The sequence below is a fragment of the Pezoporus wallicus genome, unplaced genomic scaffold (assembly GCF_028554395.1).
Source record: "Pezoporus wallicus isolate ANWC-B61680 ecotype Strahan unplaced genomic scaffold, APGP_CSIRO_Pwel_v1 contig_3710, whole genome shotgun sequence".
Lineage (NCBI taxonomy): Eukaryota > Metazoa > Chordata > Aves > Psittaciformes > Psittacidae > Pezoporus > Pezoporus wallicus.
The window spans coordinates 3,026,331-3,038,705 of record NW_026640315.1 but is presented as its reverse complement, the minus strand read 5'-3'; the positions used below and the strand labels follow the sequence as shown (position 1 = coordinate 3,038,705).

The following is a 12,375-nucleotide window of genomic DNA, read 5'->3' as shown; positions in this document are numbered from 1 at the left end:
AAGTGAATGCTTGGCAGATGCATGCTTTGGATATGTAAATAGCAACTGCATGTGTTAATCTCTCAGAGCATCTTGAGGGTGATGTTTAAATGACAGGAGTTGTATGAGACCAATTTACAAGATTAATTCTTTCAGCTCTGCCCTGCCTATCACAATGAGAACGGGATGAGATTTAGTCTTGAGAAAAGAGAAGCAAAGCCAAGTTCCTTTATATACCTGTGTAATAATCGTGTGTACCCAGAAAAAGAATTCAGCCATAGGACTGCCACCAGTCCTGCTGCCACATTGATGTGACTGTACAAGTTTTGTTTAAAATAATCATAATCTTTCATGTCTGTCTGTGGGTTATGACCAACCCTTCTTAGGGAACAGGCCTTTCAGATCGTCACCCTCTCACACCTCTTTAGATTGCACTTATTTTCTCAATGAAGACGAAGTATATCATGCTTACCTTTTCTCTAAGCATTCATCTCTCCCCTAGCAGGCTGCACGTACATTCTGATTCCTTCTGCCTTTTGAGGAACTCCAGATTTCTTTGATCTCTCAGGACTAACTTAATTTATCTTCCCAATCATTTGTTCCTCCTGCCACTGTTGTCAATGTTAATACAAATGTTCATCTCAGGAGTCCTATTTTGTGTGTTGTGAAAGACTCCTGCAATAAATGCTGCAGTATCTAAGCTATTACCGTAGCCTTTATGTCACTTTTGGGAATCAGGAATAATTGAATGTCACCTCAAAACAAGTTTACAATAATTGCAGAAGGGTGAACATCTTGGTTTTGACAGTAAAGAACTACTTACATTTGAAAACAGTGTTTTCACCCTGATTTTCCAGCCGTTTCTGCATTACCTGCTCGTTTCTGAAGTACTTTTTAAGACAGTGTAATGGTGAATAGGTTATTGCATCAAGAACTTTATATATACTATGCTTCTTCACTGTCAGGGCTCCTTACAGTGTTATTGATAGTGAGTGGTAAGCTTGATAGAAGCAAAGTTTCACTGTTTCATTTTAAAACTTCCATGTGGGAATAACTTGATACCTATTGTTCGAAGTATGGGTGAAGATGCCACACAAATCTAAGGTAGATCTGTGCCACTCAGGCCAGGGCCACTCTTATTTAGGGTAGTCATAGTGGAATGTTAGCTTGATATTTAGAAGAGTGGCAATTCTAGAGAATGGTTAAATTGAATACTTCAGGAGATTATATGCTAGCCAAAAACATAGTGCTTATCTTTTCTAAAATGTAGCTGTGCAAAAAGTGATTTAGACCCTTTATTGTTAATCCAAGCAAAACCAAAGGCCAGTGCTAAAGTAAGATCAGGAAATATCCCTGAAGTGAGAAGGGAGAAACTGCTAATCGGGGTTGAGTAAGAACATGCTCCTTCTTTTACTTTTATGGCTGGTTACTTATCTGTAGGGTGGCAACACTGTAAAGTTAGTGGAAACAAAATGTCAAATCATCCAAGTAATTTCTCCAAACACATTTTTTTCGGTGCTGAGACACCCTGTGGAAAATTAACAAAGAAAATATGGTGGGCAATGGCATTTTATCACAACTTAATGAAATGGTCTGGAAAAAAACAAACAGGCAAGCTGAGGGGAAATGCCTCCTACCACTTCCCACAGAGCCAATAGGAGCAGATTTAGGACTGTCATCTGCTAACAAATGTATTCCAAACAAAAGGAGCTGTTAACATTCTCAGAAGATTTCTTCTTACTTCACTGGGAAGTGAATTGATGACTTAAGGAGTAGCCCATAAGCACATGAAACGTGCTGCAAGTTCTTCAGACTAATCTGCAAAGAAAGCGCCAAAACTGTGAGTTTGGGAGCTGTGATTAGGCACTCAGTGAAGTGTAACTGCTGCTGTCACTGAAATTAATCACAGGTTTGCAACTCAATTCTGATGTGTGAGCTCCCAGCATTTAAAGGATGCTTAACGGAATTAAAACAAACGGAATTAGCTTCGGGAAATCAGAATGTTGGGTTCTTCAGCGAGATGCAGAGCAGTAACAGTCCTGATTCTGCGACTGGCTGCAGATCAGTTTGTCTGAATTGTTTAAATGTTTTTTTTTAATAGCTAAAGTACAGGGCTCTGTCTCCAGAAATGTGAATTTTCTTTCCAGTTTCTTGCAGTTTTTCTAGTTCTCACGTTTAACTAGAAAAATCTCACCTCTTGGTTTATTGAAGAGCCATGGAAATTGGAGGTGATGTTGATAGAATTCTGAGGTTGTCTAAGATACTCAGTTTAACTGAAATGAGTGAATATTGCTAAACTGCTTTGAGATCCTTGAACAGCAAGCTCCTAGACCCTGCCTGCACAGGCTTTATACCAAATGGAGAAAATGATTTTAAATGCACAGAGTTCTATAGCACTTTGCTTTGCAATGGTTGCCCAGGGATTCTGTATCTGGAAACATGCAAGAAATCAAGGAAATTGTTTTAATCTCATACTAGCAAGACTGTGTTTACACTGACATAGATAAACTGAGTTCTTGCTATTTCCAGGCCTTTAGAAACAGCTCTGTGCCTTCCCTGCTGGGGTAAGTGCCTGCAGTTTGAAATTAAAACTTAGCAAAAAGGGAAGAACTTTTGGCTTTCTGTCTCATACAAAAGCGGAGGTTTACAGGGGTCTATTTGTAAACCTAAGGGACTGAAAAGGAGTGTCTGGCACTAACATTACATTTGTATCTCAGCTGTGTCCTTGGAGGTACAAATCCTCCCTGTCTGCTTTTTCTCCTTATTTTCTATCTTTCTGTTTTTCCAAAAGCCTTCTTAGCCTTCAGGCTTGCTATGTCCACTTGATCCCTGTGCGCTAAAGGAATAGTCCACCACACTGAGGAACTGAGAGGAGACCTTTCCCAGATAGCACCTAAACAGAAGCTGTGCAGTCTGAAATCTGCAAACATTCTTCTGACACACTTCACAGAGAACAGCAAATTAGACTTTTGTGTGTGTGTGTGCCCAGGCTAGTTGTCAAAAGTGTATATAGTTAGTCTTTCAAATGCTAGATCTCCTCAGGTATAGGGTCCCTAAATCCCTAGTTCAAAACAAAGGTCTTCCAAGTGATCCAGAGGAGCTCTTCTCTAGTGGCAGATGCCTCAGTAAAATTAAGGTAGTATCAATTTGAGAAGATTATTAGAATGTTAAAGCCAAATGTAGAAAAGGAAGCCAATTTTCATCATCATTTTTATGCAGAGGGAGAGACATCTCCCTCTCAGAACCTTACAGGCTGGGTTTGGGGAGGGGGTGTGGTTGCTTTTTAATACAGACTCCACAGGCTTGTTGCTGCTTGTGTAACTACTTCCTCTGAAAGTAAACCAGTTTGTTCTGTTTGTGTAAGGAGCTTTTCATAAGGCAAACAAAAAAAGAAAGTTAAAAAAGGATAAAAAAAGGAAAATAAATTGATTCTGTGCCAATACATTTTCCAGCTCCTGTACAGAAGGGGACTGAAACAGTTTATAGTGAAATCAGAAAAGCTAATAATGGTAAGTAAGCTAGTGAAAAATTAAACACATAAAGGAAGTGTTTGTATAGAGATTAGGGGTAAAATTGTGACTGACTGGTTTAGAAGATATGTGCCATAAAACAGAGATACAGGTCACACAGGAATATCTGAAATGCAGCTACAAAACCACAGGTGCTGATAAATTGTACACCACTTTCATGCTTTCTCATAAACCAATCATATTTAATGCAGTGAGATTAATATTTGTAACATCTACTTCAGCACCCCATCTGTACTGTATGTGACATGTAGTTAGGCCATACATCTGGTCTGAATCCAGAGCTGAACATGCCCTCTTAGGGAATAGGATGCTATGCTGTGTTACTCAAACTGCTCAAGAACAACACTTCCCCTCTTAGCTGAGCATATTTGCCATGAGTTATAAAATATTACACTGGTTTTGGTATAACCCCAGCAAATATCTATAAAGCCTCTCACAACAAACTCTAAAACCCTTTAAAGCAATCTGATTGCTTCAGCAGGGTGGATTGTTTGTTTTAAGAACCACGAAAAATTGTCTGAGCTCTATGTGCCAGCTACTCTGCCCTTCCACCTCCTGTAACACAGACTTTGTTTAAGGGCATTAGCAGCTTACTGGCAATTACTGCCTATAAATGTTCTGGCACTAATGAGTTCAGAGACAGTAGGTTAAAAGCATTTCTTCGTAGTTTGACAGAGACTAAATCAGAAAGGATTTCCTTTCCTCTCATTGTGTTAGGAAGTCTAGATTTGTAAATATTAGGTCTACAAACTGTTCAGGTTTTGTCCCCATCCACGTTACCAAGTGGCTTTATTGTGTGCCATTTTTAATTTAGGATCATTGTGTTTTATTTTGCTATTTTTCTAAGGGATTTCCCACCTGCTCTGACACAGTTTCTAGGGAATCTTCCATGTGAGGGTCTCCAACTACTTCAGAAAACATTACTTAATTTTCCCCTGTGGGGACTTAGAAAGCAGTTTTTATCTCAATTTTGCAGCTGAATAAACAGATTAGGTCATTCAGTTAAGGCAATGTGTTTAGAATGTGACAACACTGGGAACAGAAATTCAGAATCCCGACTCCTGGCTCGGTGCTGAGCCTGTGCCTTGGGCTCATTTGTAACAGCCTTGCACCCAAAAGCAGAATACCCTTTACAGTAAAGAATAGGACACGGCACTTCATGCAGGGTAACCTGGCAGCATCATGAGGAAAATCCAGCTCATGTTAGGGCTGAGCCCAAAGGTCACCAGAGTTCTGAAACATTTCCCAGTGAGTGTGAATTGCACCTACAACAAGTGGCAGAATCTGGCTGTGTAACCCTCCCTTGCTTTCTGCCAGGGTGTGAAGCTGGTTATTACACCTTTCACCACTCCTATTTTTGACATGATGGAAAGTGCTATACACCAGAAGCATGTTTTGTGAGTTGTAGTGTAAACTCAGGGTTGGTACAGCAGAGATAGAATTCAAAGCACTTACAAGAGTACTTGCCTAAAGTGGGAGCTGCAATAAAATGAGATATGATTGAAAGAGTGAGGTCAATTAGCCAAATGATATGCAAACACCCCTTAATCTTGCAGTCCACCTGCTCTTTTATGCATAAAGTTCTACCATTTCAGTTATTCTTGGAAGCATGGTAACAGTTTATTGTTTTAATCACGTCTGTTTTTCCTGACTGATACACAGGAAAAGTGTTTCAATTAGATAAGCAGTGCATCACATAGCTGTGCAGTTGCTTTGGATAGCTACATCGCAGGCTATTTAAATGTAACATTTACTTTGATTTTTGATAGGCTGTGTGATTGCAAGGTGGGAAAGTATAAATGCAGTGGAGAATTCCTAGGAAATAGATCTAACTTCTTCAGTACTTTCATATATATTAATGTAAGTATACCAAAGGCCTGTTGTGAAAGATGTTGAACATTACTAGTGGGTGCAGAAGCTGGTTTACCATTATGATCTTTGCTGTGTTTGAATATTCTTTAAGGTTTTTGAGCAAATGCCCAAGAGAATCTGTTTCGGGAAGTTAATGGTTCAGACAAATGTGTCCTCTGGGGTAATTGCCTGAATTTGGGAATTGATGTCAGCTACGGTTTGACAGAGTTAACACCTAAGACCTATGTAACATTTTGTTATGATCTGTGGCTAACTGCTGTGGTTTGGGTTTGTTAACTAGAATTGAGTGCCTCATGAGCAATTTTGTCTGTGCATTCCAGAAGCTGTGTCCATTAGGGAGGAAGCTGAAGAGCTCTCTCTCAGTAGTTGTTATATCTGATGCACTTCTTTGTGACTGAGCTAGAATACTTTTCCTCTTCATTTTCTGATGGGTCTCACTGCTGTCCCCATGAAGGCAGATGCCATGTCAGTAACCAGCTGCTCTTGTATTTTGAGTTCTACAGCAATTGCTTGTCCTTATCCCAAATCATGAACCCATAGCGCAGATAATGCTCTGACCTTTCCCAAGCTCCAGGCCTTTGGCAGTGTGCTGAGAATCTGCTGTTACTCCTTTTCTTCTTATTTTCCTGGTACGTTATCTCCTGTCACTGTCATTTCAGTCTCTCCATCACACTGTGGTAAGACTTTCCATCCTATCTGCTGTGCCACTTTCCTTATTCTGAGCACCAGATCTAAAGAGTTGTTCCAGTAAAGACAGACAAAACCAAACTGTCAAATGCACATTTCAAACCCCAGAAGACCTGCATGTGGTTAACTACAGTTAACCTGTTAACAGTAGAAAAAGCAGGATATTTGCAACATTCAAGTCTAGTCAGGTGTATTTTGGTTGCAAATAAAATACAGAGAGAGAATATCAGCCTCTTTATTTGGACACTAGATTTCCTCTGATACAATGAGAGGTTTAAGGAGGATGCTGGTCACTAGCATTGTCTCTGGAAGCAAATCAAGGACATGAAGCTGTCCTTGCATTGTTACTGGAAGGTTAGTTGAATTCAGAGAAAAGTTTAGTGTTTGGGAAGCTCACCCACGTACTGATTTAAAACCTTTTCTTGACCAATAGGCTGGTACTTCAGTAGTTTACATAAAATACCTAAAGCTTCAAGCCTCAGCTTTAACTCAAACCTTACATCCAAATGGCAATTCAGGGGATGGTTTCCGTTGGTACTGGTAAGGTCTGTAACACCTTTACCTAAATGTCCTTCACACCTACCAGGATGAACCAGTTTCCTTAAAATACTGCTTTCTCTGGTTGCTCTATGAAAAGGCCAGAGAATACTGGAGTTCAGGAATATCCAGCCAGTCCCAGAGTTGTTGCTTTTTGTTCAGAAGGAATTGAGACAGTCCAAAACTTAAGCAAAACAGGCAATTGTCTAAATCAACACACTGCCAAGAATGATAAAATGTCTGTGGCCCCACTGCCTACTTTGCCTGTGCTGAAGTCCCAACAGGCCAGGCTGGCAGCTGATGCTCTTCCTGAGGGAAGGGTCAGGATGTGTCAGATACTAAGTTCAGCTGCATGGGTGGAGGCTCTTTTAGATGCATGATTTACTTCCATCACATCTTTCATCTTCCCAAGAGGCAGTAGGGGCAGGAGGACCAAGCATCTCCATACTGGTTCTTTATCTTAATTCCATCCCTTCCCTCAGCATTGATGTGAGTTCTTGGGGTACCACATTTCTGTTGATATTGCTGAGAAGACTAGAGACACCTCCAATTCACAGATTTCCCTGCCTTTTTCTCAGGGCAGTCCTTCTGGAGGACAATGTATTAGTACATTCTTGCTCCTTCAGTGAAGTCTGCCTTTGGTCTGTATCAGATCCAGAGCGCACAGAAGCCAGTGACAGGCTTTGCACTGATCTTGATGTGCACTGAATTGAACTCATAGTGGCTTATTGCAAGATAGCTACTCCTAATTTCTTATTAGGAAAATGGAAATCTAGTGAGCAAAATGCAGAGCCAGCCCCTATGCTGCTAAGTCTGGAAAAATTAATTGGTCACTTGCAAGCAACTGCAGTGGTGAGACAGGAAATTGTAAGAATCCAATTGCAACCAACAATGTATTATGGAAAAATAAATATATCCCAGTGGAAAGAGGCATGAGAAATCCCCATTGCATTCAGTGGTTTGGAACAAACTATCAGAAATCAGCTCTAGCAATCAGGAAATCTGCTCAAATACTTTCCTGCTGCTGAGCCTCAGGCTTAGCACCTCTGTACTGAGCCAGAGTTTCCCACTGAAAGCCTTTTCCAGCATAAAGAAAACTCACAGGGTCTGAGGATTCGTTACGTTATTCAAAACTCAGGGCTTATAAGCACATGGTAATTGCAAGCAGTCTGAAGTCATACCAATAACCTGTTCCTTCTCCAAAATAAAACCTCTTTGGATCTTTAGGTTTCAAGACATATTCTCACCAGAGCCTGGATCTGTGAGACATTGACTACAGACCAAAATGCTTAAAATAGCCTCAGCCAAAAATTAGGCAAAACCAGATGGCTTCAGTAAGACACAAATATGCAGGGATCCTCTGACCTTGCCTGAACCTCAAATTCAAAGCTGAATTGCGTGCATGCCTCTGTGTAAGATCTGTTCCCAAGCTGCCTGCCAAGATTCTCTGTTAAAAGTTACGGCTCCAGTCAAAGGCTTGGCAGAATGTAGTATGTGTTTGTAGTTCAGCATCTTCAGCTGATGATCTAGCATCTCACCTTTCACCAGTGCTGGAGTTGGGTTTGAGGTGGATTATGTCTTGCAACTGGTTTTAGGCACATACTCTTTCCTCTATAACCTCCAGCAACAAGAAGGGGCAGAGCAGGTGGGGATGACAGTGTCTTAAATTCCTTCCATTAATATAGTCTTTTGTAAAAATATGTTCCTTGAACTTAAACCCTCACCAACTAAAAGCAATAGCAAGAGTTTCAATGCATCAGGGATAAAAAAAAAACACCTACCATTAGAAGACTTGGGGACCTTTTAGAAATCATCAGCACAAAACTTTCATCTCTAATTCCTTTCATGAAACCTGCAGCTTCTCAGTTGCCCTGCCATGAAAGCCTGACCGATTTTTCTGCATATGACTAGAATCCAGAATATCCCATTTACCTGGTTTTGAAAGGGAAGGCCAGGTATTATATGAAAGTCTCTCTGTTCTCTTTCATCACAAGAAAACCAGTGTGTTTCAGGTAAAAAACACCTCATATTTTTAACAGGAATGAACTAAAAAGGTTGAGAAAAGATTGACATAGCAAAGAACAAGCAAAAGCACCATACACTGTGCTTTCATCGGGGTTTGTGTGCTGGCTTACTTGATTGGTTCCTTTTAGAAGTCATACAGCCTTTCAGCAGCACTTTCAAAGGACACAGATTAAGACATTCTCCTGGTAGAGATCTGACACTTAGCTAGAAAGCCACACTAGTTTGGATCTGGGTGACAGATAACAAGGAGGTGGGATATCTGTTATTGTGACCTAGTGGCTTTGGGGTAGCAAACATCCCGTTGTTTGAAGTTTGGAATTTATACAGGATTCCTCATTTCCTCCTTCCTGTAAGCACAATACATTGTGACAGAGGACTTAACTACAGCTCATTAATACCTCACTTCATAAACCTTACACAGAGTTTTGCCCACTTAAAGTCAAGCTTTGATGTAGCATTGGGTCAGCAGGGGTTTTTGTTCACTCCTGTCAGCTTTCAGGACTCACAAACCTTTTACATGTTTCCCATGTAGTTTTTTATTTTGTTTCTTATCAAACTGGCTGATTTTGCCAAACAGTGAGATCAATTTTATACTGAAGTTTAGGCACTGGTATAAGGTGCTTTAATCATAGTGGAAGGAGAGAAACAGACTTTGGCATTATCCTCTTCAAAGTTACATTCACCTCTGTCCAGCTTCTCATTACTTCTGCTGGGTGGCAAAGGGGTTTATAAAAGACCTTTATTAGCATCTATTTATGGTAGAAGTACTTTTTATGATATCCTTCACTTAATGATTTCAGAGAACTTTTGAACACACACAGGTGTTTTGCCTAGGGGAGGATCGATGTTGTTATCTGCTGTTTAAAAACACATACTAAGAAAAAAGAGATTCAGAAAATATCCCACATTTATAGGAAAAAATGCTAGCAAATTAACCCAATGTCCTAATCCAAATGCTCTGCATTGAGCATTAGATGAATTTCCTCGACACAGCCTCTCTGCACTGAATTTGATATACTCTTCCTTCAAGAATCAGCACTTGCTTGTGTCACATATGAAATATCTTAACAGACCGGACAAAGAGCACTTTAAACAAGACTTGAAGTCCTCTTCTAAAAGCAGAGTTACTTTCCTCATGCCTCTAGATTGCCTTACTTTCAGAGGGCAAAGAAATAGTTACGTTTTAGTATTCTGTGAAACTTCTGAATAGATAAATCACTTAACCCCCCCCTCCCAAAATATTAAGATCTAATCTTAAGGTTCACTGATCCTAAGTGGAAAGAGCCCAGCAGCTCTCAGGCTTTCACTGGGAATAAGCATTTCTTCAGTAATAAAACTTCAGGTGTCTTTGCAGGCTCTTGGCTCTGAAAATTGTATCCTATACCGGATTTCTGCAGTATGTTATTTTCCTGGCAAGGAATTGGAAGGGGAAATATAATGCTCATGAGAACTTGCCTCTAAAAGGAAGACTTTTTTCTTGTCCAGTAACAGCTTGTCCTCTCTGTAGAGACTTCGCTCTAAACCATAATCAGGAAAGCTGTCAAACATGTACTGTTCTATGTGGTCATTGCAAGGACACTGGTCCACCCATGTACTGGAATTAAGCTAGTGCTTAGATACTTCTTAGGACCAGCGCTTGAACCTTAATTGTAGGCATCAATTTTACATCAAAAACGTTAAACATAAAAGTTTATTTTCTGGACCATAGAACCGATGACTCTGCAGTGGGCCATTTCATAATTTATACGTTGTATTTTATTTTGCAAGCAGTCAAATATAGGGAAATTGGATCAAGGTTATTGTGAATCTAGTGAGATAATGTTCAACTGTTGCTACCTTTTAATGGTTTATTTGTTGTTGAGTACCTTTACTGGACAGCTACTGGGCAATCCCTTCATATATGTTCTTACTGATCAGGCTTTCAGTATGACATTTACAGAATGGTCAGCTTGAAAAGTCCATGGAATGACTGGTATTTGGTAGTGCTGGTACAGGAGGCAGATGACAAATAATAATCTTCAAGCATTTGTGTTGAACACCTGCACAGCTCTGGACACATGCCACAGATGATCATGCTGATGGAACGCACAAGGCTGGGGATGGCTGCTGCTTGCTACAGGTCCTGATGGACCCAGGGCAGTCAAGATTTGCATAGAAAAACCTGTTAAGCTGATGAATGTACCACTGGGGACAGAGCTGCGTTCCAGTCCCATCTGTAAAGTCTGCACTGAATCTCCTTGGGATGTGCCTGCTCTCTTGCACACACACACATTCTATGATTGGAATATCCAGAGAAGTGAGATCCTTCCTAAGATGTGAAATGAAGTTTTTACCTTGGAGTATGTAGCTATGTCAGTTGTACTGCTGTAACCAAGAGGTGAGAATAGAACCATCCATCCGTAGAGGATCTCAGCTAAACAATGACGAGTTTTGTGAGGGTTCTGTAGGTGGTGACCAGCTTTATAGGGCTAAGAAGCCAGTGAAAAAAGATGGATTTAAAGAAAAGAAAAGAATAAATGTCCTGAATGAGCTGTTACTCTTCTCTCAAGAGATCTAAGAGGCAGGGAAATTACAATTCAGGAGTACTTCTATGAACGTTAGATGTCTAACCCAACCTCAAACCATGCAGACAGGGTGTTTTTCTGCCATCCACTTTGTGACTTTGGAACTTGTACTTAAAAAGAAAAAGACAGACTCATAAATAAGAATCACAATAGCACAGTCTACGTCAGCTTATGGCATCCATTTGAGTTTTGAAAGGCTCCATCAACACTCACATCCCCATGGGATAAAAAGGCAGCCCATTGTATTATTTACAGACACTGGCAGTGCACTGAAGGTCACAGATTCTGTTACAATAAACAGACGTATATTAACAGGCCAGTCAGGTTTATGGTGTCATTGTCTCTCTTAGTTTAAAGGTTTGTTTTTAGTCTTTGCTCTCAGTTTTCTAAATGTAATTGGAGCTGGACCCTCTTGTGGGTTGCACCAGGCATTCCTTGGGGAGTCCCAGAGAAGAAAATGTGTCCCTGCCCAGCACAAAGGGGAAAATGGTCGAGAGTGGCTGTGGTAGACATCTGGTGTATGCTCAGGGAGAAGGTTTTGTCTTTTTTTTTCCCCCCACACCCTATGTACTTTATAATGGACATTGGTTAAGACTAAAATTTTATGAAGATTTTGTTGTTTTCTTTTCCTGTTGCCAAAAATGAGAAAAGAAATCTCTCCATGGAAGTATAATGAGGCTGCTTGAGTGAAAACACACTGACTGCCCCATGTGGATCACTTTCATCATAATTAATTGGGCTATTAAAGCTTATAAACCAGACAATCTATGAAGTAGTACTGTTAGATTCAAGGGAGAAAAGTGTCAGCTGAGGGCAGTGTTAACAGTAGGAGAGTAATAAACCCAGTTATTCTGTAAAACTAATCCCATTTGCAGAACCACCCCAAAGAGAAGTCACCTTTATAACACTTGCACTTCTTACTTGAGTTTTCCTAGAATTAGCCGTATTCAGTTCACATCCCTGACATTGACCCCTCCTTAGATGCTGTTCTTCATGTAGTAACTATTCCTTTTCCAGAATTATTAGTGCTTTAAAGGACATAGCAAAAAAACCAAACCCAGATGCCCATCTTCTGCTTTTTAAATTCTCCCTTCTATTCCCAATAAAGCCTGTGACAAAAAGATCCCTTTTTTGAACGTTCCAGAGAAGTGACCTAAAGTTGGACTGGACAGATAAAGTTC

The 12,375-nt window shown here is 40.3% G+C and overlaps 1 protein-coding gene across 4 annotated transcripts in view; it reads left to right on the top strand.

The window, feature by feature from the left end:
• The window catches only part of PECAM1 (platelet and endothelial cell adhesion molecule 1), a 28,959-nt gene that overhangs the window by 12,442 nt on the left and 4,142 nt on the right, over positions 1 to 12,375 (top strand). The window contains exons 13-14 of one of the 4 annotated variants that reach the window (XM_057418453.1): positions 3,432 to 3,488; positions 5,279 to 5,369. The exons of 1 other annotated variant lie outside the window; for it this stretch is intronic. In XM_057418453.1, the coding sequence (XP_057274436.1) occupies positions 3,432 to 3,488; positions 5,279 to 5,328 (107 nt within the window). In that variant the 3' untranslated portion in view covers positions 5,329 to 5,369. The remainder of the gene's footprint in view (positions 1 to 3,431; positions 3,489 to 5,278; positions 5,370 to 12,375) is intronic. 2 more of the 4 variants (XM_057418454.1, XM_057418455.1) reach the window with 2 other exon arrangements.